At 37.8% G+C, this 24,114-nt stretch overlaps 1 protein-coding gene across 1 annotated transcript; it reads right to left on the bottom strand.

The window, feature by feature from the left end:
* Positions 1 to 3,257: 3,257 nt before the first annotated feature.
* KBTBD8 (kelch repeat and BTB domain containing 8) lies at positions 3,258 to 22,638 on the bottom strand. Its single transcript, XM_026722098.2, has 4 exons — positions 22,459 to 22,638; positions 16,222 to 16,432; positions 12,220 to 13,334; positions 3,258 to 7,790 (listed from the first exon to the last, which is right to left on the bottom strand). The coding sequence occupies exons 1-4, from the start codon at positions 22,472 to 22,474 to the stop codon at positions 7,327 to 7,329; spliced, it is 1,806 nt and encodes a 601-aa protein (XP_026577883.2). The 5' UTR covers positions 22,475 to 22,638; the 3' UTR covers positions 3,258 to 7,326.
* Positions 22,639 to 24,114: the final 1,476 nt, after the last annotated feature.

Raw genomic sequence — 24,114 nt, 5'->3', positions numbered from 1 at the left:
ATCAAGCTATTACCAACTTGGTCAAATGGTGAAGTTAGACAAGTGTGGCCAACCTTTACACTAAAACTCGTATTATTTTTAATGATTCCAATCTATAGTGCTATAAAGCAACAAAGGAAGTCTGTAGCAATTCTTAAAAGAATACATTCCCCAGCCCTAATGCTTCATACATAAATTAAAATTCCTACTATTGGCTGGGGAAGCACAAAGTAGCAAATACAGTAGCACCCACAATTGAGCCCAAAATTTCTGTCCTTGTTATGTGAATTTTGCCCCATTTTACAATCTTACTTGACTCAGTCGTTAAGTGAATCACTGCAGTTGATAAATTAGTAAGCCAGTTAAGTGAATCTGGCTTCCCCATTGACTTTGCTTGTGAGAAGGTCGTAGAACATGATCACATGACCTTGGGACACAGCAGCGGCCATAAGTGTGAACCAGTTGCCAAGCATCTGAATGTTGATCGCATAATAGCAACAGCACAAAGGCTTATATTACCGCTTTACAGAGCTTTACAGCCCTCTCTAATCATGGGGATGCTGTAATGATTGTGTGAAAAACGGTCATAAGCCACTATTTTTTAGTGCTGTTGTAACTTTGAATGGGCACTAAACAAACTGTTGTAAGTAGAGGATTACCTGTAACACCAAAGAGGGTGAAAATTATGTACTCCAAATTTCAATGATGCCAATGCGAAGTGGTACGGTGAAGATGCATATGAAGATCAGCATCACGCCTGATTTTATTTGCACTCTTTCCTTTCTTCAGCCATTCCCCGAAGGAAAATATGTATAAAAAGAATTGACACCCAACCTATCAACTGTTTCTAAAGGTAACTTAGAGTAAGTAACTTACGGTAAGTAAAATAATAAAATTCGTATAGACTTCAGCTCCATGCCAGTGACTGGGAATCAAAAACGTAGTTTAGTTGCCTTTGGGCTACAAAATCAAAAGAAAGCTGGAGCAAAGTTCTTTCTCCCACAAAAGAGGAAAGCAGCTGCTTCCTTTTTGTCAAAAGATAAGACCAAAATATTAATCCATACTTGAAATTTCTACCGCAAGAGTCATTTTAATATTTTCATTTGATCTTACTGTTTTTCTGCATTCAATTTCCTGTATCCAGTGCTATCTTGGAAACACTTGCGGGAAATGTTCAGCAGTATGTAATATTAAACAAATAGGTACAGTAATATGTCAATATTACTATAGATAATTTCGACTTACAATTCATTTAGTTTCCATTCAAAGTTACAACGGCATTAAAAAAAGTGACTTACGATCATTTTTCGTACAACCTTTGCAGCATCCCCATGATTTTTTTAATAAATTGTTTTTATTTTTAACATAGACAAATACAAACATAAAACAACAAACTAAATAAAACCATCTTTCAATTATACAGTGTGTCGATTGGTACATAATTCTTGTACCAATCTCTTAAATTTAAATTTACGTTCATATTCCATTAATTAACTTTCCATGTCATATTATGTTATTATTACACCATCATTAGACTTTAGTTTCAAATCTACATTATCCTTTAGAGCAAATCTCAGTTCTTACTAATTTTAATTCATGTTAAAAATCATTCTATAACAATCAATTATAACATATCGCTGTGGTTTTAATTATATTTCAATTGTCCACTTTTCTATCTAACCATTGATAAAATAAATCCTATATCTCAAAATATTCTTTTTCTTCTTGCTCTCTAATTGCTAATGTTAACCTACTTATTTTTGCACATTCCATTATTTTCTTAATCACCTCCTCCTCCATCGGAATTTTCTCATTTTCCCAATTTTGAGCAAATACAATTCTATGCAGCATCCCCATGATCATGTGACAACATTCAGGTGCTTGGCAACTGATTCATTCTTATGACTGCTGCTGTGTCCCAAGGCCACGTGATCACCTCTGGCAGCCTTTTGACAAGAAAAATCAATGGGGAAGCCAGATTCATGTATCAAGTGAAGCCAGATTCACTTATCAACTTATGCAATGAGTCACTTAACAACTGTGGCATGAAAGGTCATGAACTGGGACAAAACTCATTTAACAAATGCCTCACTTAACAGAAATCTTGGGCTCAGTTGTGATCGTAAATTGAGGACTACCTGTATTTACTTTAGTTCTAACATTTTTCTTCCAAATAAATTCAAGGAAGGTAATCTCTGAAACTCTTGGCTCCATGACAGTGCAAAGGCCATTGCATTTTTCAGGTTTGCAAATCTTACACACTGGTTCTTCCAAAAGAGAGGAGGGCAACACAGTATTTTGGGGGGCTGCAGTACTCACTGCTTTTCCTCAGAAGTTAATCCTGGGTTGAGGAAGAACATTTTGCAACAGGGTGATTTACTTCAGAGAAGACGGTCAATATTGGGAACAGTGTCTACAGAGATTCTCAGTCATCCACGTCATGGTTGTCCCAGAGGTGCTTTTTCAAGAGGCAACTGGGCTTTCTGGTTTTTCTTTGGAAATGTTTTGCTTCTCATCCAAGAAACTTCTTCGGCTCTGACTGAATGGTGGGGAATGGAAGGATTAATATTCCTTGCAGACAACTGGACAGTTGCATTCTTTTAGCAAGTCGTTAAGATCACCTGGAGATTTTTCTGTGTCATCAGGGTCACCTGAGTGGTGCAAACTGGTATGGAGCCTTCTTGGAACTCCTTTCAAAAGTTCCAAGAAAAATCTCCAAATGACCTTAACGACTCGCTAAAAGAATGCAAATGTCCAGCTCTCCACAAGGAGACTAAATCTTTCCATTCCATCCACTCAGAGCTGAAGAAGCTTTTTGGATGAGAAGCAAAACGTCTTCAAAGAAAAACAAGGAAGTCCAGTTGTCTTTTGAAAAGAACACCTTTGGGACAGTGAGAACAGTGTGAAATCAACAATTCCCCTCTGAGAAACGATGAGTACATTTGCATTTGCATATTACAGCTGTCAAAAAGGTGGGAAAGAGAAGATCTAGAAAAAAGCATCATTTGATATTTGATGACATGGGTCAAGTCATATGAATCCAACTCTAGCCCACCATTTCCCCTCAGCACATCACTTTGAACAATCCATAACCAAACTGAGGAATGCTTTCGAGAAAAATTAAATCTTCTTCAGTTTGAAAAGTCAAGAAAAGGGGGGAAGATGGGTCATATGAGACAGATCTCAAGAGATGTGGTCTGCAGACCTTAGCCAATACAGATGTGTTCTATAAATCTAAGAGAAAAGCAAGCAAGAGCAATAAAACCAGTAGAAACAACTGCATTTGAACAACAGGTTTATTATAAGAAAATTAACATGACATTACATAAAATTGCAAAATTGTGCAATTATGGCAAAATGTTTAAAAATCCACGCATTTGCCCTCAGAGGACTACAGTACTTCTTTACTAGCATACCTGAGCACTGAACATCTGATACCATTTCTAAACAGATTTGTGAGCTTTCTGATATTACACAGACCACATATACTGCATACAGAGGAGAGCTGGCTTGGCAGGTTGGGAAAAAAAACCCACCAGGTGGTAGTCCAGCTGCACAGCCTCGCTCCACTTCCGTGGGGCAAGTGCAAGGTTTTGATAAATATGCAACAAGTGTACTTGGTGGATTCTGCCTTCAAAACAACAAATTGTGGAGTTAAAAACTGAGAATGTTTTCCATGTCTGTTTTTAAAATGTATGTTAAACAGAAAAATGATGTACCAGAAAATAAGCTAAATAAACAAAAAAGAACAACAAAGAATATAAGTAGAAATATCAAATGCAACTCTGAACCGCTTAGCACAATTATGGTGACTTATGTCCATCTGGTCTCACATTGTGCAAGGTTCTTTCAGAATTAGGTTACTCAAAAAACAAGTTTATACAGGAAATTTCCTATTAGATAAGTTAGAAGCATGTAAACAACTAAATTCCTCAGTTAATATTACTGCTTAAATAATTATTCATGCGTAAGACTCACGGTATTTCACCCCTTGGTAAAAATTTCAAGATTTAACTCTCAAGCACTGTAGTCCACAGCTTCTTCCCTTCCCCCTCTGGATGGTTAGACAAAGATATTTATTTAGTGCAGATTAAAACAAAAAACAAAAATTAAGAGCAAACCTACTGCAGAATTCAACCACAGCATATTCTATTCCTATTCATCACATGACAACTTCATTTGCTAACAAGCTAAGTTCTTAAATTTCAAGTCCGATTGACACTTCTAAATAAATACAGAAGATTGTCAACAAGCAGCAATGTGTTTTTAAGGTTTTTGAAAATGATGTAACACTTTTTTTCTTGCAAAAAATAATGCAACATTAAAGGGAGTGTGCTTCAGAAAGTTTGCAGCTAAGAGGCTTACAACAATGCAAATACAGCCAAGTAAATAATAAAAAACAATTAAATGTCTGATAACTAAACACTTTTATACAAATGCCAAAGAAACCACAACTTATTTAAAAAATCAGTCTTGGCAAATACACTTAAGACATCAAAGCCTTAATCATCCATGTAGAGAAAACCTAAACTCACTTCTAAAGTAGCAGGCTAGGGCCCTACCATGTTGAACTGTAGTCAGCTGGGAAATTAATCCTACAGCATCCAAAGAGCATTTGCTACTTTTCAATCATTTTCCATTATTACTTTCCAATTATAAGGGTAAACTATACAGCCTTATACTCCTGAATAAAAACAATGTGGAGCCAACCATAATATGTAGCACCAATTCTTATTTCTAGTTGGCAGCAAAGAGGCCAGGGGTCAAGATTAGACAGACTATGCAATTTTGCATTACTGGAGTTTCCCAACCTGAGCACTATTGAGACAAGAATTAAAAATGAAGTTATAACCTTTCATAACACTAAGTAATGTACCAACTGCAACTATCTAGCATGTATTCTTAGTATCTTAATGTGCTTAAGCAATAATAATGCAAGAAAAACACTCACACACACACACACACATATCAATGTCTAGACTAATGTACCTCCAGCATGGTATATGAAAAAGCCCAAAGAAAAAGCTGCTTGCTGAATCTCTGGAAAATGAGGTATGTAACAGAATGAGGCTTTATTATCCATTTAGTTTCACAGTCATGTTTTCTACATATAATATTGTGCAAGACTTAAAAGATACAAAATCAAGTGAGATAATGTTTATCTACTGGGGAGTATGAACCATATTTATCAATCTGTGGTTTTAAATTTGCTCTCTTAAATAAAGGTTGATTGATCTGACTCAGTCAAAAGTAGAGACCCATCTTAGAGAAAAGACAATTTATCATTTAAAACAAGCCTTAAACTGAACCAAGATGAAAGTCAAGTATATTTCTTTCTTGAGGATCAATGTTACTCTAAGAATTGCCAGTTAGCAAATGCATTCTCAGATGCCTTAATACTACCTAGGGATGAAAACAACAACAAGAATTCTAAATTATTTCAAATATGAATGCAGAAATGTAAAATAAAAACTTCTGGATTCTATTTTTCAATTCCACATGTTTTTATGGTGTATTTCCAAAAATAACTATTCTAGGACTACAAAGAAAGCTCAGTAGTGCAAACTTTCACATTACTCCAAACAAATGGAGCTGGACGTGCTTTTACATTGTTGCATTGGAGTGTAGGAATATATTTTTGAGTAACAACTCACCAACAATTCATGCCAAATTAGCAATAGTGGAAACAATAAATTCATTAGTTTGCTCTACTGTTATACGAAGGCCCAACAGCTACCTATAGTAATGAATTCCAATACATTTATCTAGAAGTTTATGGTCAACTATGTAGAACTGTTTTAAGCTACACTGTCAAAATTATCGGAGTGGACCAAACAAAGTGCCTTTAGCGCTTAACTTTCAAAGATGGAACTATTTCCAAAAGGCCATTAAGACTATCTATATGTTACATAAGAACCATAACACATAAGATATTTAAATAAAATAGATGTCCATGCACAAAGCAGCAAGTGTGATTAAGACTCAAGACATTACTACTACCCACTGCCTTGCATAGCAGCTTTTGCCCATTTGACCTATTTTGGACTTACAAATATGAAAATTGTACTAGCACCAATGGGTTTGAGCCCTTTATGGAGTGGCCAACATATTCAGCTGCTTTTGAACATCTACATTTAATTGGCAAAAAATAGCTCTCTTAACACTAATGGAAAATTAAGAAACCACACTTAAAATTAAATCTACAGAAGAGAAGCAATGTAGCCATCTGAAGTAGGGCAGCTCTTTCTTAAATGGGAACTTGTATTCTCCGGTGACTTTAAATCTATTTTTTTAAAGCTGCACATAAGATTTTAGACATTCCTGAACAAACTGTAGGTTTCAATGAAGCCCTGTGTGAGGAGAGTGTGACACAATCTCTTTCTCACAATTTCTCTCTGCAAATTTGTATTTCACACTATTTATGTGCAGCTGTTTTATTGATTCAGAATTTTTTAAAAATAACAAGCTAGAGAAATTCTGCAATGAAAAAAGGGGTGGAGGGAAACCCAAAAGCAAGAATAAAAACACTTATAGCTGACAAAAGAAAATATTTGCAATCTGTTGTTTTTGCCAAAGGAAATGTTACAATGTACTTGGTTAACAGAACATCCAAACCTGCCATATTCACAACAATCTTATTTTGAATCTATAAACAACTGCATATAAACAATAATTATACATTCAAATTTGCAGAAATATATTGTGAGTTTTGTACTATGTAGAGATTATGTCACCTTTTCTGCATTTAGGGACTCACTGAAATATATTAGTTGCCTAAACGAACCAAAGGGTACAAACTTAAAATATTTCAGTACCTTTTCAATAAATGGAAGAGGGCTGGGTGTTTTTCTTTATTTACTGTCACCAAATCAAAAATAGCAAGCCATCGATATTGCCTCAGATTTTACCCGTATTTAAACAAGAAGTCACTTCAAGCTTGGTCTCTTCACCTTTCCTATTCATATTAAATTTGTTCTTGTTATAGTGCATAGTTACCCAATCCATCTCCTCTTTCTTTTAGTCAATCTGTCATTCTAAATAGAATATGAACAAATGAGAAAATGTTGATAATTGCACTTTGTAACCCATTCCATACTCTGCAGAAAAACATCCACTAAAACCTAAAACTAATTCCCTCTCCCCACTGCAACCTTTAAAGAGCACCCATTCCAACATATATGTAGATATATAGATATATATACGTATAAAAAAACCCAAAAGCTATCAATTTCAGCTCACATTAAATACTGACAGGAATGAATTTTTCTTAAAAACAGATGTTTCGGGTAGCATGGAACACCAAAGTCACTAAGGCCTTTTACCAATGAAAGGGAGAGGGGAGAGGAATCAAATCACTTTCTGAAGACACTGTGGATACAATTTAGCAACAACACATTCAAAATGACGTCCAAGGTCCCAAAGCTTATCTGGAGTTTCATACACTTTCTGCCACTGGTCATTAGCTTCATCATATTGATAAAGAGAATTTTTCCTGCTGGTTCTGAAGACATGTTCTTCAACTGTGACTTGAGTTGCTCGAACAAACAAATTAAGTTTATTTTTCAAGACGACAAGTTTAATATATGGATTAATGGACTGATCACATGGAAAATCTTTCTTTCTAGTCCACTTGTTCAATTCAATGTCATAAGCCTCTACAGTAAACATACGTTGGTGGTTTCCACAGGTTCCAGCAATGTAGTAGATAGAGTTATTGTAGACAGCTGCCAAACCCTGGATCCTAGGCACAGTCATTGGAGTTAAGAAACCCCAATAATCTTTTCGAGGATCATAGAAGAGGAAGAATTCTCCTAAAGGACAGAAAGGAAGGGAAACTAAAATGTAAAGAACTTGCCTTAAGACACTATTAAGCAGCCTCCAAAGCAATGGATTAAGATTTCTACTTTCCTCAAAGCAACTGACCCAACAATATTAAGAACAATTTCTAATGAGCTATCAAGGTACTTGTGCATCATACAGAAAATTAAAGAGTTGTCCTAAAATATTTCTGCAAAACAATATGCAATACCTGAAAATATTTATTTACTTACTTACTTAACTTTGTATACTACCAAATCTTGTGACTCAGAAGCCTCTAAACTTACAGGGTTGTAAACCACATCTGTAATTTTGAGAACATTATAGACATTCCTGCAATTGTAATTGCAGGAATTATAATGCAAAGCCAATTATAATGCATTCATTTCACCAGAAGAAAAGCTATTTTATTTTAATAGAGCTTTCAACGAGAGCAACCTAGAACCATTTTCAAACAAAGGAAAATATCTAAACTACAAGCATAATCAATCAAAATTAAACAGTAATATTTAAAAACAATTTTTAAAATACACAAAAATGTAATAATGTTAATAAAAAATTAAATATTGAAGTTCTTTCTAATTAGAAAAATCAAATAAAGGCAGCCTTAGGCAATCTGGTCCCAAAATAGTTGTTATTACATAAATGACTGGGTGAACAGGTATGCAATATTTTCTGAAAGGATACATTTGTGTGTAGGCAGCTTAACACCTCTTAAGAGGGCATTCATAACTGGACCACTGTCACTACAAAGGCTTTACTTCTGGCTATCAAATGTGAGTCAAATGTGAATCTACAAGTAGAGTCTCCCTGCTGACTTTTACACAGGAGTTTGATAGTACAGACGGAGATCATATTTTAATTAACTGAGTCCTAGGCAAAACTTGGGATTGTATCTCATCGGAAACTAGTTCAGTGCATTTCAGAACTTGTAATATGGTCTCCTTCTTCAGTTATACTTGTTTTCTATACAACGTTCTTCATCATTTTCAAGGTATCTCCATATGCCAAGTACATTGTACTAATAACCAATCATATAGTTGTTAAGGCACAGACCACTAAAAATAGGCTATCTGTGTTCAAGAAATATTGTAGCTGATTTATCAGCTGAAGCTAAGCATCAGCCCTTCTTATTATTAAGGTCACCTATGCCTCTAATTGACAAACTGGAATGAAAGACAACCTATATACAGATTCTTTCACATTGCACCATGTCATCCAATACATCGTCCCATCTCTGAGGATCACTTCAGTACTTCCATTTTATCTAAATTCAGCTGCAGTTTGTTAAACCTTGTCCTAACTGCAGGCAACACTCAAGCACCAGTTCAACCTCTTCTGATTGATGCGGGGAGGGGGGAGCCAGAATTGAATGCCATCACCATAATGATAACATCAAATCTCTACAGATGACCACCTCTGGCAGTCATGCGCATTAAAGAGGAGCCAAACAGCTACTCTCTGGTGATAGTCTTACACGCAGGAAATGTTAACAAAGTACCTTCAGTTTGAAACCACTGAGCCAGTGATGTGCCATAACCAGTTGTGGAGCGATTTAAGTCAACATAAGAACACTTCCCATGTCTCTCTTCTGAAATCAGGGCAAGCAAAGTTATTGCTATTTTATTCAGGCATGAAGATGACATTGAAAGGATCAGAGAAACGTAGCTGAATAGGCTTCCTCTTCAACTTGCCCAGGAAGGGAATATTTGCAACTGAGTGGTTTGTTTAAACTCCCAAGGTTCAGGGACAGGCTCTTCAAGGCACTTATACAAACCTCAGGTTAAAAGGCAGTGATTCCTCCCTGGAGGCATGCAATCATACCTTCCCCCTGGAACTTAGCAATCACAATTAGTTAGCCTATCCCTCTAAGTATCTGGCTGCAGCAAAAAATAAACAAATTGAAATGACTTCTCCATTTTGGCTTTATTTTTATTTTATTTTTGTAAAATAAATGATGACATGGTGTAATATGTCATGTGTTGTTGTTCATTTGAGATTGTACTTACCTACTGTTAAAAACTGCTAAGGACCACATGAGTTTTACTGTGTCCAGAACTCAAAGAGGGTATGCTTTCTATTTCACTTGACTGTATGTTCAGTTCTTTTCTCTAAATACTTGACAAATTTATCATGGTTGGACAAGAGGACAAAACTTTTTTTTAAGGGCAAAACTTGAGTAGCCTGGTCATAAAATGAGAAAACCCTGCTGCAGACAATGTGATGGGGAAGCCATCTACTACACTTCACCACTACAGGCAAGTTTAAATGCTGACCTGAACTCTACTGAATTCATTATAAGATCCATGCTTTAACACCCAAAATTGGTCAGTAAAGTGAGGAGAAAGAATAGCAGAAGTTTCACAAAATTTGGTCTATAAATTTACCTACGTATAAGTTAATAAAACACAACAAGTATCTATGCCATGTTCATTAAAATGTTAACAAATAGCAATAGCACTTAGACTTAGTATACTGCTTCATAGTGCTTTACAGCCCTCTCTAAGCGGTTTAATATGCTAACAGTGTCAGCATATTACCCCAAACAATCTGGGTCATTTTACCAACCTTGGAAGGAAGGCTGAGTCAACCTTGAGTCGATCCGGACCAAACTCCTGGCAGTGGGCAGTCAGCCTGCAATACTGAATTCTAATGACCGTGATACCACGGCTCATCAAAATAAATATTATATCCAGTCCATTGGAAACATCAACCAGTTTTATTAAAAACAAGTAGCTTCCCACTGAAAACATAAAGTAATATAGTGCAAAATCCTTATATAATCCTGCCTATAGATCCTTCTAAAATTTAATTTTAAAATTAGTGTAAGCTGTATACTTAAAAACCACTCACCAATGCATTTCATATCTATATTAATCATATTTTTTTAAAAAATAATTAAGATACTTATACATATTCACAGGAACCTTCAACTTTATTGTCTTCTATATTTATCTTATGCCACCACATTAAATCTCTTATAGCCTATTCCACTAGCATTTAACCAAAATAATAAATATTCACTTCTCTAGGGAGACTATATTGGTTCCAGACATGCAACTCCTAATCCAGAACCCATATTATTCAGCAGACCCTAGCTTTAAGTCTATCTTTTTTGTACTTCTACAGAAAAGTTGGCACATGTACATGAACCAACTACCAGTTATTCAACACACCTGGATGTTAATAATTTGGGGAGGATGAATCAGAAAGCATTCAGTAGAAACCTTTCCATTTATTGTGCAAACAGCATTTAAATGTTTGGTACAAATAACAGAGAACAAAATAATAGTTCAGCTGTAAAAATAAATATTTATCTCCTTTGATTTACTGACTTTATTAAAGCTGAGTACTGATATTATCACAATTGCAATTTTTATATTATTTTTTTAAAGATACAAATCAAGTAGTTTAAAGCAATATTTTAGAATGTTTTCCACACCTTAATTAATAATAATGAGCGTCTGAGGAGAAAAGGAGTCCAATAGAAGCAGGCTTCTAAGATGTCTTTAGAGTCAGACGTTCTTGTGAAAGTATTTGCAAACCAAATATGCAAGCTTTCAAGCACATTTTTTTTAAACAAAAACAATTTGAAGACTGTTGGACAAGCTCAACTAGGAATATGGTATGAGGATGAGGACATCTTCATTATAGTTCCATCTGAATTCAGTTCTGCTATTCACAATTGAAAGAAACATGAACTAGTGCCAAATAGGAGTTTTCTTTCTATGCAAATAGGTGGTGTGTATATGTAGGTGTGTGGGAATGGGATGATTGATGATAGAAATTCAGATTAGGTTTGTGGTGAGGGCACAGGGTGTTAATACTCTTTGTATCAGAATCCTGAAATTGTGTGAGCTTCTTTCTCGCTCTCCTCTCTTTTTATTGCTAATTACTAAATATATCTGGCCTTCAATAGTCCAAACCATGGATTATTGGCCCAAACTCTGCTGGCTTGGGAATTTTGAAAGTTGCCTAAAAGTAATTAAGATGCTAAGGTTGAGAAACACTGGTCCAAACATTAAGAAATTTGTAAAGAAAAAGTAAGATGAATTATGGAATATCACTTTCAGAAGTAGAACTACGTATAATACCTTTAAATAGTATTCAATTATATTTCTGCCAGTGGCTCTCCCTATCACCTACAGAGTGTAAGTAATTCCTATTGTAGGTTATATCAGAACATCTCAACAGCGAGTCAAAATATTATCTTGAATAAAAATGACTGATATGCACCATAGCATAATTTACCTCTGCCTGTACTGTAGGATATGAATAGGATCATCCATCCTGTATGGTACAATTAGCAGGGAAACTACCGGCAATGATCAAGAGCTAACGAAATTTCTCTCTTCTTCCAATACTTCAATTGTCAGTGCTAACTTCAAATTTCAACATATCCCCCCACACAAAGCATCTTACCCTGTAAAACATAGATATTGTCTTTATATTCCACAGCATTATGAAACTCCATTGCTACAGGCATTGGACAGACAGCTGTCCAGCAGTTCTCTCGACCATCATAACATTCCACAGATTTAAGAGAGTTGCGCCCATCTCCTTCATAAACTCGACCACCTATTGCATACAGTTTACCACAGCAGTGAACCAATTTGCAACCTATCCGGGCACGAAGCAGCGGAGCTTTAGGAATCCATTTATTGCCGGAGTGGTCATACAGCCAAAAATCACTTTCTGCTCTGTGGTCTATGGAAACCTCACTGCTGCTTGGTCTGTATCCTCCAGCAATGTAAATGTCATTGTCAGGTGACACGAGAATCCCAACTTCTCTTAAATCGTTAGGTGGTTTGCATAGTTTGAACACTCTCCCTGTAATGGAGTCTAAACAAGGCACTGTTTGTTTCTTTCCTGAGTGTTTGTGGGCAGCATCAAAGCAGATGATCATTTCTGAAGCAGTCATTCCAAGCCTCTGGGTATAGCCATTGGCACCACTTTGTTCTTTCTGTACACAGTTTTGGGCTATAGCCTGTGCAAACATGGGAGGGATTTTCTCTATGAATGCTTCATCCAGTAGGGGCATACGGATGCATTTGGCAAAAATTTCTGGCAGATGGTCTTCTCTTTTACTAGGCTCATGCTCAAACCATCTTATAATGCTTTCGTAGACATGCTCTTCTTTGTCAACATTTAAATCATTGCTGTCCAATATGCTTACAAGTTGGTCTTTCCTCAAGTGGAGGAACTCTTGTTCTTTGGTGACACTCAGGAACTTTTTACGAATGTAATCTTGTGATCTGATTTTCAATTCCTGATGTCCGTAGTGATCAGCAAAAATAAACACCCCAATCGAGTTCTGTGGGTCCAAGTGACTGATCATGTATTTAGCACACTGATCCTGAATGGAAGGGATCTGGAAGATACTAGCTGCAGTGAACAAAGCTTGGACGTTGGCCTCTGTCAATGTTATTTTGGAGGTATATGCGTAGTTCAGCACTAAATGCATGGATTCTGCTTCAACACCAACAATCCGAACCTCTTTCTGGGTACTCTCAGTAAGGCCACTAGTGAACATAGATCTATAAAATGAGGATATGCACACAATTAATAAAAACTATAATTAACGTATCAACCATAATTTCCACTGTTATTAATATTCAGATTTATTTTTGCTTTACCCATTTTGGACTTTAAGTCAGTCAGCAGAATCCTGACTTTGTTAAGATCTTACCATTAGATTTTTAATACATTTATATTAGTTGAGAGTTACAGAACACTTGCTTATATGGATGCTACTGCTAAAAATAAGGATTGCAACATGGATAATCAAAATGTCTTTTGCAACTACTAAGAGAGAACTGCTTACACTGCCTGGATTTTCTGAATCTGTTCCCAACAATCCAGACTAAAACGTTTGTAGTTCCTGCCTCAATAAATACAATGTTTTCTTAAATTTTCCATACCATGGAAACAAAACTTCAGAACAGCTACATCATGAATGATTACCTAAAGAGTTGTTATTAGCAACAGACTTATCTATACCACAAAGCACAGATTTGGCTTGGTAAAAGTCATGTAGAATACTCGAACAAGAAAGTATATTTTTAACCCAGAAGAATAAAGCCACAACCCTAGAACGATTTCCCAACCTAAGTACCATTGAACTCTAAAAAGGCTTCTAATGAGATACATATAGGATTATAATACAAGTGTTGAAGTAAACAAACAACTTAGTTATAGCAGATTGGGATGAGGTTTGATGCATAGTAAAGAATAATTCATGTTATTTAAAAACAACTATTCAGCTATTTTTTTCTTTCTTGAAGTGACTCAAACTGGGCAATTTTGGGGTTTAGTAACTGTGGTCTGATAGATTTCCTGGTATTTTGCTGGTTACTGTGGCGGTCATCTTCAGAAGAAATTGACTGTCACAACCATGGTCACTAAACTCTGCAGCCCAACATTGTGCAATAAATACAAGTGTGAAAGCTTACTTCAGGATAGACTTTCAATTGCTTTGAACTCAGAAGTATGTGGGATTAAATTATTGGAAACAGATTACATCCATATTAGTATTTCTTGTAAAAATATGCACTTGCAGGAGGTGCTATAATGGATGGTTCAGATTTTAAAAATTCCCAATGTCACATTATTTAACAGAATAATAGAATTAGAAGGGACCTTGGTGGTCAAGCAGAAGATCTCAAGCAGGAGATCCTATACCACTTCAGACAAATGGTTGTCCAGTTTCTTCCTAAAAGCCTATAGTGTTGGAGCACCCATAACTTCTGGAGGCAAGTCCTTCCACTGTTTAATTGTTCTGTCAGGAAATTTCTCTTACGTTCTATGTTGGGTCTCTGCTTGCTTAGTTCTCATCCACTGCTTCTTGTTCTGCTTTTGGGTGCTTTGGTAAGATAAACTATGTGAATGGCTTATCTTGCTTTAGAATAAATTTTTGGCATCAAACCAAAAAGAGCATCCATTCACAAGAACATTACCCAGGCATTTCTCACACAGTGTGGCATTACTTTTGGTAACTGTTTAGGTTGTTTTATGGATGTTATCATTCTTACAGTGCTTAATGCATATCTGCTCTTAGTATAGAAATGTAATTAACGAAGGAGAATATTTGTAGCTCAGAGTTGACATGAGGAATCCCTGGTGCTCTCTGAGCTTGATTGTTTTCTTGCAGATGACATTATCTATAGTAGTTTGAGTAATGAATTGTCTGCAAGAAAACAAGCAAGCTCAGAGAGCACCAAGGACTCCTCAGAAATGTAACTCTTCATCTTTCCCTTTATGGGACGAACAGTAATTCGGATAAGAATTTATGCGGTCATAAAGCATGACATCACATTACTGTGTCATGTAATGAAGACAATCCCAGAACTTCCCAGAACCAAATTCCACCAGTCATGAACTGAGGACCCATCCCATACAAGCCATTCCAGGGCTCCCAACCACAGTCTAGGTTCTTCCATGGTAAGGGACTGTTCAGCTCCCCCAACAACTATTTCCCCTTTCTACAAGGCTTCAGTGCTGCTTACTATGCTGGGGCTCAGGAACATGCTCTTCTGCTGGCACAGATGGCATAGACCAATTCTACCGGGGTGAGCCAGTTCCATAGATTTATATTTCCAAATATATTTATAGGTGTACAACAATTATTTTAGAAAAGAAGCTTGCATTTGCACCTTCCTGGTTCCATGTACCTGCCAGCATTAGCTCTGCTCATCCCTTTCTTTTCTCTTTTGCAAAGGAGGCATAATTCACATTAATTTTTGCTATTCCTGGCCTTTTCAGAGATGGTGCCTGCAAGTGCCAAAGTAATGGTGATGCCAAAGGCAGAACTAGAAGTCCCACGGACCTGATAAATTTACTGGATCAGATCTGAAGAAAAGACACTTTCAACTCAATAACAGTATGGCAAGAGGTTCATATTAATCTCAAAAACTCTTTCCTGTGGCTGCATTAGGAAACTTAAGCACATTAAATGCTATTTTTTGCTTATCTGTTATATTTGAGTTTTAAACAGTCAATTGTAATTTCTAACAACTTTCTAAACTTGGAAAGGGGAATAGTGATTTGACTTATTATACAAAATTCTGTCATGTTATAAAACATGTGAAAAGCACATTTACAATACATGTGATCCAATTTCTGCAAGTTGTCACAAATTGTAAAAATATCTAAGATGGCCTGCAAATAAGTTTGGAAAAATAATTATAGACCCTAAACATTCAGAAGTCAAGAAATGAAGCAGTTAAAAATAGCCAAACTACTCTAACGGCTTTAATTCCTATATTAATGTTGTAAATAAAAGAACGCTAGGATAAGTTAGAAGAAAACAGACTGTTCAAATGAATTAATCTGTTGCCCATTGTGTCTCTCACAAACACACATATAAATACCAGAACAAAATTACTTACAATACAAATAATACACTAAAAATAAAATATTATATACCTAAAGTAAGGACTGATTGCAGCAAGGACGTTTCGATGACAGGAAAATGTTTTCCCATGATCCACTTTTACCACAATATCTGTCAGCTGTCCTTCATCGTACATCATTTTGAGCTGTTGGAGAATGCTACAAGCATGAAGGGGATCCATCCCACGAATGGCTGTGCTTGAAGAAGGAGTTCCATACAATGTTTGGGTAAATTTGCTTTGTTCTGGTGAAAAATTGAAATAAATGAACTTGAGAAAGAATGGCATATATTATGATCGATTTCCATGGATCAAGATGTGAACCATATTTCATTAGATGTGAATGATGAAAAATATTCTGTACACAGATAAAAGCAGATATATCTTCCCAAACTTTGCCAAATACCACCTCACACCCTAAACATTTGTTTAAAAGAATTATCTGTACAATTCAAATTTCTGAATGTTGAGAAAAAAAACCCTCAGTATAATGCTAGGATATCTCTTCAAGATTATATATGGAAAATCTATTTTTATCATTGTGCAAACAAGAAAAAACAAGAAATATGTTAGAGGACCGTTGCATTATTATTTTAATATCTAATCATTTTAGATTTCTATTTTTTATATTCTCTTGCTCTTATGTGTTCATTATGTTGTGACTTGCAACTTTTCCATAACAGAGTAACAGAATAACTGAGTTGGGAGGGACCTTGGAGGTTTTCTAGTCCAATCCCCTCCTGCTCAAGCAGGAAATACTATACCAGTTTAGACAAATGGTGTCAAATCCCCTTCTTAAAAACTTCCAATAAAACTTCCAAACCTACAACTTCTGGAGACAAGTCGTTCCACTGATTAAATGTTCTGTCAGGAAATATCTCCTTAGTTCTAGGCTGCTTCTGTCCTTGATTAGTTTCCATCCATTGCTGCTGCTTCTGCCTTCAGATGCTTTGGAGAATAGGTTGACTCCCTCTTTCTTTGGGCAGCCCCTTAGATATCAGAACACAGCTACATGTCACCACTAGTCCTTTTCATTTAAACTAGATATACTCAACTCCTGCAACTGTTCTTACGTTTTAGCCTCCAGTTTCCCAATCATCTTTGTTGCTCTTAAAGAGTCTCAACGTCTGTTTTTATATTGTGGTGACCAAAACCAGATGCAATATTCCAAGTGTGATCTTATCAAGACATTATAAAGTCGTAATAATACTTCAAATGATCTTGATTCTATTGCTCTGTTAATGGAGCCTAGGACTGCACTGGAATTTTTGACAACTGCAGCATACTGCTGGCTCATATTTAAGTGATTGTCCACTAGGACTCCTGCCTACCTAGCAATTTGAAAGCATGCAAATGCAAGTAGACTAATCAGTACCACTTCAGTGAGAAGGTAAGTGTTCCATGCGCCTTTCGTATATAGCCATACTGACCACATGACTACAGAAAATGCTAGGAAAATGCAGACTCCCTTGGCCAAGAAATGGAGATGAGCATCTCACCCTAGAGTTGGACATAACTGGACAGGGAAACCTTTACCTTTAACTTTTTACCAGTAGGACTCGAAGATCTCTCTCACAGTTACTAATATTGAGCCAGGTACCACCTACTCTGTCCCTGTGCATTTGGTCTTTTTTGCCTGAATGTAGAACCTTATTTTTCTCACCATTGAATTGCATTTTGTTAAGATAAGATCCAGTGTTAAGTCTGTCAAGATCCATCTGTATCTTGAGTTTATTTTCTGGAATGCTGGCTATTCCTGCCAGCTTGATGAGTTCCTCTTCTACCTGATCCTCTAAATCATTTATGAAGATGTTGGAGCATGGCTCTAAGACAGAGCCTTGAGATGCCCCACTGCATATTTCCCTGCATGTAGATGCAGTTCCATTAATGAATACACACCGAGTGCAGTTGGTCGGCCAATTACGTCTCCATCTGGTGGCAATGCTGTCTAACCCACATTTTATCAAGCATATGTTGTGGTCTACTTTATCAAATACCTTACTGAAGGCCAAGTAAATAATATCCACAGCATTTCGCTGGAGCACTAATTTTGTCACATTGTGGTTCACCTACTTTATCAGAAGAGTACCTTATTGATGCCACAATTTTAAAAACATGAAACAGGCTTAAAACAATAGGATGCATGAAAAAACTAGTAAAACTAGTAAACATCAAAACCTTTTGTTGATAAAATATCTGAATCTGCTTCAATGTTTGAGCTTTGAGTATGTCTTTAAAGCAACTATTTCTGTAATTATACAGGGATGTATGTGGGGGGAGGGATGTTTAATTTTCTTCTGCCCCCATGCTAGAGTGAGATAGTATTGTTTGGTTAATTCTGGCTGATAAGAGCTACCAGAGGAAGTCGTAACCAATTAGGTGACAAATGTTAATACTTACAGTAATTGAAAGAGGGTTATATTATTTTCTAGAATAATGCTGTAAAACACTTGCTAAAAAATCATTAAATCCCATTATCACAGATAACTAGTGTACTGTTTCCAGTCTTTCTTTTTTCAATAGGATTTTAGAGCTACAGATAACAACTCAACTCCAAATTTTCTTCAGTGAAGCAGATTACAGGAAGCACTCCAAGTTGGGTTTGCACCTGGTTTGACAACAGGACTTTGTTTATATTTCACATTTTTGAACCACCCATAGTATAAGAAGGCTTACTCTAGGAATTGGCCAAAGGAAAAAAACATTCTATATACTTGATGTTATATACTGCTATTTAGGGTCTAATTCTACAAATATTATTTCTCTGATTGCTCTCAGAAAGTAAAAGGGGGTATATACCCAAATTATCATAAACCTATTAATAGGTCCAATGTTTCTATATTTACAGTACTTATTTTTTAACTGAAATAATCAACACCCCATATAAATTCTCAGAAATCAAAGTACTAATTTTCAGTGGAGTCAAGACTAATTGGAAGAGGAAGTAGCATACCGAAGTTGGGAGATAAATAAATAAATCTCCCTTTGACTTAATGTAAAATGAAGCACATTCAAAAAGTACCTAGAAACTAGAATTCGGAACTCATCATATTGCAGATTCAGTACATGCAGCTTTTTAGGATCAATTATCAACAGTAAAATAACCAGTTCAGAAATATGCTACAAAGTAGCGATGAAGACCTTATAAAGTCATGTCTAGACCTACAAAAAACAAAATCATGCAATGATTTTTTTCTATGACACTTTATGGACATGAAAGTTGAAGGGTGTGGAATAAAGAGAGTGTTGAACTTCAGTGTGGGAGAAGACTCCCAAGAATGGATGGCTGTTCTGTCCCCCTAAATTCAAACAAATAGATTGTGGAAGAAAATTAATCCAGAGTTCTCACTTGAGACATAAATGACCAGCTCAAACCATCTTATTTGGGACACTCCATGTAAAGAACTTGCTTTTCTGTATCTGAGAAAAGGGGAAGAAAACATAAATAAGTACCAACAAGGTGGATGGACTTACTTACATTGATGATGAGCACACTGTTGGAGACTTGAAGGGTCAGGTTTGGAACAGATTATCCCAAAGAAAATCAGTGTTTGTGGTTACTAAAAGTCAACATCAACCTGACTGTACATAATGTATGAATTATAAACCATACATTTTCTCTGTTCTTTGACAATGTGCTGTTAATCTAAAGGACATCTCAAAAGTTGCTGATAAGAGATGTGAAGGACAGCCTATTCTGTGTGCGTGGAGCACAACAGGATTGGTGAAGGTCATCCAGTAACAATTTACGAAATACCAAGAAGCTATATTCAACAATGATTATCATTCCTTTATTGGAAATGGATAGAAGGAATTCGTTTATGTCAAAAGAAGGACTCAAAACTTCTGTCTTCTGTCCCATCTTTAAAACCAAGTCACTGTTCTCTGTGTTCCAAAAAATGCTCAAATCCACACATTCAGTTTTCTAAAATAAGAATAGGGCTATACGCCTCCTAAAAGTAAGCTGTGATTCTGGGTATGCTGTTCTCATCTATTAATCAACCTGCAAGGATAGTTTTAACAAGAATTATGTATGATGTGAACTGGTAAAAACTGGTAAAAAGTATTATTCATGCAATGTGCTCTATAAAATCCTATTCAAGGAAAATGTCCCAAATATGTAATTGGCAAGCAATGCAGCAATTACTAGGCTGCAACATACAAGGGATTATATATGGAAAGAACTGTACAGGCTATCAAATATTTCTTGGCATCATTTAAAACAACTGGTACTAACTTTTAAGGCCTTATGTGAGTTAAGAGGACTTTTTCTTGCATTACTCAGAGAAAATGAAATGCTTTCATTTGGGAGTTGGGTCCAGCATTGTCTTTTCAGAATTTAGAAAATATTTTTGCCAACTGATAAATGGTTAATTGATTTTGATGTGAATTTATGTCTTTGGCTTTTTATTTGTTTGCAATCTTGAATATGCAACATAGATGATAAAATAATAACAAAATAATACATTGACCCTTAGCACATCCCCAGAAAGAACACCAAGCTTAGAAATATTTCAGAATACCTGGCAAAATGACAACCAGGCAGTACTTCAATATAAAACCTGTTTTGGTAATAAAGAAATGAAAGAAGCCAGTTTTCCAAGAGAAGACAAATGACGTACTTGAGGATTTTACAAATCAGGTTCTGCTGCTTTTTAATCTAGAACATACATTCTGGTAGTAATATACATAAAGGCAAGATACACTCAGGCGAAGCTCAACTCCTGATGACTGTAATTTTTGTGGCAATTTTATGTTACAGAAAAACCAGAGGAAGAAAAAAAACAGAGAAAAAGTCAAGTATTGACCTACTTGTTACAACAAGGAAGGCTAGAATGGCACTTCTAGTGGGAGTATTTTATACTTTGTTGGTTTGCATTTTGGAATTGCACAGAATGCTTAAAAAATGTGTGAACGATTAAGCATTTCATACTCTGACGTCCCATTTTTGGCATTCTCTAGATTTCCTAGGCATTCTACAAAGTGCCTAACATTGATGGTAACAGAGAAACCTCTATACATATTAGCTATAAATGTATCTTCTTCTAGGGGTTCAGGAGAATGCATAATTAGAAAGGCATGTAGAAAGACAGGGACATACTCTCTCTCAATCCCAGACCTCCCTTGGCTAAGACAGAATCTGAAAGGGAACTGCAGTTTGCATGTATAGATTTGCTCAGTACGGGGAAGTCCGGGATTAAGGGGGACAGGATGCAAATACAGAGCGTGGGTTAGAAGAGGAGCCACAGTGCCACCAATCTCCTCTTTTTATCCCCTCTTTACCCCCACCCATGTGCCTTCAGAACAAAACCTGAACTAAATCTTACTATTTGTAAATTGTGAGATTTAAAAAAAAGGAGTGTGGTTGGGGGGGGGGAGAGATGTGTGCCTGGATCTCTCATTAACTTCCTGGTTTCAACCACGATCTAATTAACCCTCTTGAAACTCCCATCAGAGAACGTGGCTCCTTCTATGAATTCGTATTTTAACTTCAGCGTTATCTTCATATCTCTGACGGCGGTCCGCTCCAAAAACAAAAGATTTCCTCTTTCAAAAGGACTGCATTTTCATTTCTAGGGAGAGGAACCTGTGGCTTGCCCCCCGTTACTGAGCTACAACTTCTGGCAACCATCAGCCACGCTGGCAAACAGCCCCACCCCCGCTGACGGTTTTTTTTTTTTGAGGGAGGGGTCCTCTTAACCCAAATTTAACACCCCGGTACTAAATAGGACCCCCCAAAAAAAAACAGAAGTCACCCCACCACCCCCTTTCAAGCGCCTCGCCAAGACCCAAGTGCCACGCTAAACAGGCTCCGAAAGGTTTCTAGTCCTCCTTGAGCGATGAAAGTCTGTCAGAAAACGCCGGGTTACTTCTGAAGGAAACTCCACCCCCGCCCCCGCCACCCCTATAACATTTCTTTCCCTGGGTGACAGCGAAGGTGACGCTCGCCTAAAAACACCTCACCCACCCGAAGTAGTATGATAAAAGCCAACGGCGACCACCTCTATATTCTGAGGGGAGGGGGGGATAGTTTTGTGTCATTAACAAGAGTTTGAAAGAAAAGAGCGAAGCGCCCGGCCTCCCTCATTCAAGCCGCCCCTCCCCACTCTCTGTGGGACCCCTCACAAAGAGGGTCGCACAGGTTCCCACGAGAGGCGTCCCGCCCGGCTCTCCTCCTCCTCCTCCCGAGGGCCCATCCGGCAAGGCCTCGAAAGCCCCTCGCCCGCCCCCCTTCCCCGACCGCCTGGAGGCTCCAGCCCGCCGTGCCCACCTCCTGTGGCAGCCATACTGCAGGGGAGGGGAAGGCGGGCCTCAAGAGAGTCTGCCGCTACCGGAGGAGACCGCCGCGGCTCCCGCCTTTCCACCTCCGTCGGCCGCAGAAAAAACGCTTGCCGCCGCCTCAGCGGTGCTCGCCGCCTCTGTCGGCTCGGCAAAGAAGCGCTAGCCGAGACGGGATTGGAGACCGGCGGCTCCGGAGAGGTTGCTGGGAATTGTAGTTTTTTCTTTCCCCTTCCCCCCCATTCAGGTCCAGATGTCAACGTCCCACGAATTGCACACTGGGAGTTGTGGTCCTTTCAGGGCAAGACTCTGACGGTCAATGAATGCTCTGTTAGGCACGGCTGCGATTTATCTGCTGCTGCTGCTGAAATCTCCATTTAGGACGGTTCTTAGGGCGGGGGAAAAAGGAACATGTCTGCTCAAGGAGAAGGGGAAGAGGAAGAGGACGAGGTCTGGGACATGGTGTGAGGAGATGTTTGAGGAGATTCTCAGTTGTTCATGTCCTGGTTGTCCCAAAGGTGCTTTTTCAAGAGGCAAATGGACTTTCTGGTTTAACAGATTTAACAGATAATCAGAGTTGGAAGGGACCTTGTAGGTCATCTAGTCCAACCCCCAGCCCAAATGGGAGACCCTACACCATTTCTGACAAATGGCAGTCCAATCTCTTCTTGAAGGTCTCAAGTGGTTGTTGCTCTTTGAAGATTTTTTCCTTCTCATTCAAGAAGCTTCTGGATGAGAAGCGAAATGTCTTCAAAGAAAAACCAGAAAGTCCACTTGCCTCTTGAAAAAGCACCTTTGGTGTGTCTCTTCTTTGTCTCTGGCGGTGCTAGCTGCTTCATAAGAAGCACCAGGTTGTCCTCCCACAATAACGGAGGGTTGGATGGACTGGGTGAGGGGGGCTCAGGATGCATATGGACGAGACCCAGAGCAAATTGAAGAGGTTTTTTTAGACAATCAGGTGCTGCCAATATACAGCCAATGGTTGTGCATGGTACTCAGATTTAGGAAATGGGTTATTGCTGACTAGCAGCCAAATGCCTTAACCATTAGACCAGGGGTGTCAAACTCATGGCCCGCTGGCCGGAGGCATCACGTGCTGGTCCTGGCCCCGCCTGGTTTAGCGAAGAGGGGAAAAGTCCAGACACATCACATGACACTGCCGTGATGTGAGTCTGACACCCCTGCATTAGACCAAGGATCTTCATACTTGACAATTTTAAGCATTGTGGATTTCAAGTTCCAGAACTCCTCAACCAATTGTTTTGTTTGAGCAATGAGAGGCTGAACCAGAGCATAAGTGCAACAATACTTTATTTTACAATAAAGGGCTGACCGTGCTTGCCAAGCCTGGAACTGGCTCACAGCAATCAGCAACCGGTTGGACCCCGCAGCCTGCTTTTATAGCTGGCTGCTGGGGAGAACCAACCAATGGGAATGGGGGAATAACGCCCACGTAAAGTGAGTGGACCTGAGTGAGAACTCCTTGAGTCCTCAGGACATAACACCCCTTCCCCCAGATGCGAACATGCATAGTCCTTGAGGTAGACGGGGTTTGTGTTGGCGCCCGGGCGGCGCAACTCGGGAACATTGTCTGTCTGTTCGGTACCAGTCTGTGATGGTCGAGCCGGCATAGTGTCGCCAACACTCT

The sequence above is a fragment of the Pseudonaja textilis genome, chromosome 2 (assembly GCF_049901715.1).
Source record: "Pseudonaja textilis isolate UNSWEBS1 chromosome 2, rPseTex1.2, whole genome shotgun sequence".
NCBI classification, from domain to species: domain Eukaryota; kingdom Metazoa; phylum Chordata; class Lepidosauria; order Squamata; family Elapidae; genus Pseudonaja; species Pseudonaja textilis.
This window is presented reverse-complemented; position numbering and strand designations above follow the sequence as displayed.

Coding starts and splice junctions, on each gene's coding strand:
- KBTBD8 (XM_026722098.2), bottom strand. Junction 13,335..16,221: donor GCAATCAGTCCTTACTTTAG/GTATATAATATT, acceptor CTCATTTTATAG/ATCTATGTTCACTAGTGGCC. Junction 7,791..12,219: donor CAATATCTATGTTTTACAGG/GTAAGATGCTTT, acceptor TCTGTCCTTTAG/GAGAATTCTTCCTCTTCTAT.